This window comes from Hyperolius riggenbachi, chromosome 4 (assembly GCF_040937935.1).
Source record: "Hyperolius riggenbachi isolate aHypRig1 chromosome 4, aHypRig1.pri, whole genome shotgun sequence".
Lineage (NCBI taxonomy): Eukaryota > Metazoa > Chordata > Amphibia > Anura > Hyperoliidae > Hyperolius > Hyperolius riggenbachi.
The window spans coordinates 186098550-186101479 of NC_090649.1; the positions used below are offsets into that span (position 1 = coordinate 186098550).

The 2930-nt window shown below is 44.2% G+C and overlaps 1 protein-coding gene across 1 annotated transcript; it reads left to right on the forward strand.

The window, feature by feature from the left end:
* On the forward strand, positions 1-2075 carry SOX2 (SRY-box transcription factor 2). Its single transcript, XM_068279308.1, has one exon. The coding sequence runs from the start codon at positions 222-224 to the stop codon at positions 1164-1166; it is 945 nt and encodes a 314-aa protein (XP_068135409.1). The 5' UTR covers positions 1-221; the 3' UTR covers positions 1167-2075.
* The last annotated feature ends 855 nt before the right edge of the window (positions 2076-2930 follow it).

Genomic DNA, 2930 nt, shown 5'->3' on the forward strand with positions numbered 1-2930 from the left:
CCCCCATCACATGGATGGTTGTCTATTAACTTGTTTCAAAAAAGTAGCAGGACTTGTCAAACGCGCAGGGATGAAAAGTACTTTGCTGGCTATCTGAGAGCAAGAGGCACCAGAGAGACACTGAGCAGCCTCCTAGTTTGCGAAGGTGCGCCCAGACTGTGATTTGGGGGAGAGAGAGACACTTTTTCTTGGCTACAAAGGCTACCCACAAAGCTGCGTGAATGTACAATATGATGGAAACCGACCTCAAACCTCCCGCCCCCCAGCAGACTTCTGGGGGCAACGGGAACTCCAACTCTTCGGCCAACAACCAGAAGAACAGCCCGGACCGAGTCAAGCGACCCATGAACGCCTTCATGGTATGGTCCAGGGGGCAGAGGAGGAAGATGGCCCAGGAGAACCCCAAGATGCACAACTCGGAGATCAGTAAGAGGCTGGGGGCCGAGTGGAAGCTGCTGTCTGAGTCTGAGAAAAGACCCTTCATCGACGAGGCCAAGAGGCTGCGAGCTCTGCACATGAAGGAGCATCCGGATTATAAATACAGGCCGAGGAGGAAAACCAAAACCCTGATGAAGAAGGATAAATACACCCTGCCTGGGGGCTTGCTGGCCCCTGGAGGCAACTCCCTCAGCTCTGGGGTAGGTGTCGGGGCGAGCCTGGGAGCTGGGGTTAATCAGAGGATGGACAGTTACGCTCACATGAACGGCTGGGCAAACGGGGGGTATGGCATGATGCAAGAGCAGCTCGGCTACCCGCAACACCCGGGGCTCAATGCCCACAACGCGGCTCAGATGCAGCCTATGCACCGCTACGACGTCAGCGCCCTTCAGTACAACTCTATGACCAGCTCCCAGACCTACATGAACGGCTCCCCCACCTACAGCATGTCCTACTCCCAGCAAGGGGCCCCAGGTATGACTCTGGGTTCTATGGGCTCCGTGGTTAAGTCAGAATCCAGCTCCAGCCCGCCAGTAGTCACTTCTTCTTCCCACTCGCGGGCTCCTTGTCAGGCAGGTGACCTGCGGGACATGATCAGCATGTATCTACCTGGGGCAGAAGTGCCAGAGCAATCTGCCCAAAGCAGACTTCACATGTCCCAGCATTATCAGAGTGCATCTGTACCAGGCACAGCCATCAATGGCACGCTTCCTCTATCTCACATGTGAGAAACACTTATCAAAAAGAAACTTTATTATTAGAGTTTGGACTTTTTTGGACTATTTTTGTACAGAGAAAATGGGGGAGGGGGGTTAAAGGTAAACAAAAACAAACAAACAAAGAACTTGTAAAGTACCAGAGAAAAAAGAGGAAATTACACAAACCTAAAAGTTCTAGGTAGGAACTTTTTTTTTCAGAAAGTTTGCAGAATTATTTACCAATAATATTTAGAGCTAGTCTCAAAGTGATGAAAAAAAAATGTTTTATTTGCGAGGAGCTTTTGTACAGTATTTATCAGATAAACACGGCTACCCAAATGCCCACTGTTTATAAGCTGCGACTTTGCCAATCTTTTTACAGTCATAGGTCAATGCGGCTTGGATTAAGCTGCGCTAGGGGAACACTTTGCTCTGCTCTTACTATTTGGACATTTTATTCGTTTAGATTCATTGTACAAAAGAGGAAACAATAATGGGACGAGTACCTGCAAAATCAATTCCTCGGTTTTACTTTTTTTTTAAAAAGAAAAGGGCACACAAAAATAGTGTACTATTATTTTATTTTCTACTTATTGTTAAGAGCAGTCATTGACTCAGAAAGTTGTTAATTTATATTAGGCTGTTTTCAAAGTCTTCATCCTGTTCAGATAAAAAAAAAAGACAAAATGATACTACTGTGTTTGAGATATTTTCTTATGGTTTGTAATATTTCTGTAAATTTATTGTGCTGATATTATAAGTTTTTTTTCCTTTCATTTTTCAGTAGATGTATTTTAAAGACTCGGCACAATCGTGCCGACGGTCCATGTATATATATATGAACTAATACCACCCTTATAACAGGTACATTTCCAATTTAAGTTTTTACTCCATTCTGCACAGTTTGAGATAAATAAATTTTTGAAATATGGAATATGACATCACCTTGAGTGTTTGATTTCTTTTCTATCTCTGGATAGCGATGGCTGGCAGAAACAACAGCTACTTCTGCCGTAGATGCTAAATTAGTATAATAATATTGTTATTTATCCAGTATATGCCTATACTGAAAATGAATGGTTATTGCTTATGTGCCTATTGTGGTGGGGGGTAGCCATAGCTGCAGCCTAGCTACCACGTGCTCAATGTTTTCTAATCAAATACATTTTAATAGCAGAGTAATCTTAATGTGTTAACAATGATCATTTGGGGATGACAAGAAGCCAGCATTAATGGAACGTCTATCTCCATACAAGGTAAATGTTGCTTTGACATTTGGTGATAAAGTGGATCAGTGTAATGCATCCGTCAAGCTCAGGCTCCTACTTTGTATTTTCAGCGTAGCAGAACAAAAAGTTCTCTGTATTGAAAACAAATTGCGCCTATTACAGCTGTTTTAATCCTATCTCTAAATTGCCAGCGGGGTCCAAAAACACTGGATAGTATCTCCAGCTGATAACAAGCACACAAACAGAGAAGGCTTTCCTGGGCCCATGTGCGAGAAGAGGGCTTCTGCTATGAGGTAGAGTGTTGCTTTTAACTGCTCCTTTTGATCTGTCTGTGGCTATTAATGCATGCATGCGCTTTCAGTGGCTTCTGCATGTTGGCCCTCTTGCCTCAGCACCAGTACCGGCCTTCCTGCCTGCTAATCTTCCACGCTAGAGAAGGGAACCCATTGATGATGACACAAGTCTAGCACGTCTGTCTGGTCACTTGTTATGGTTGTGTCATTTGGAGGCGGACAGAGATAACAAGTAATCAATATTTAAAAGGCGGCCAATCTCAGTTTATTGC

Bases quoted from the DNA above. Each gene is read 5' to 3' on its own strand.
- SOX2 (XM_068279308.1), top strand. From the start codon at position 222: ATGTACAATATGATGGAAACCGACCTCAAACCTCCCGCCCCCCAGCAG.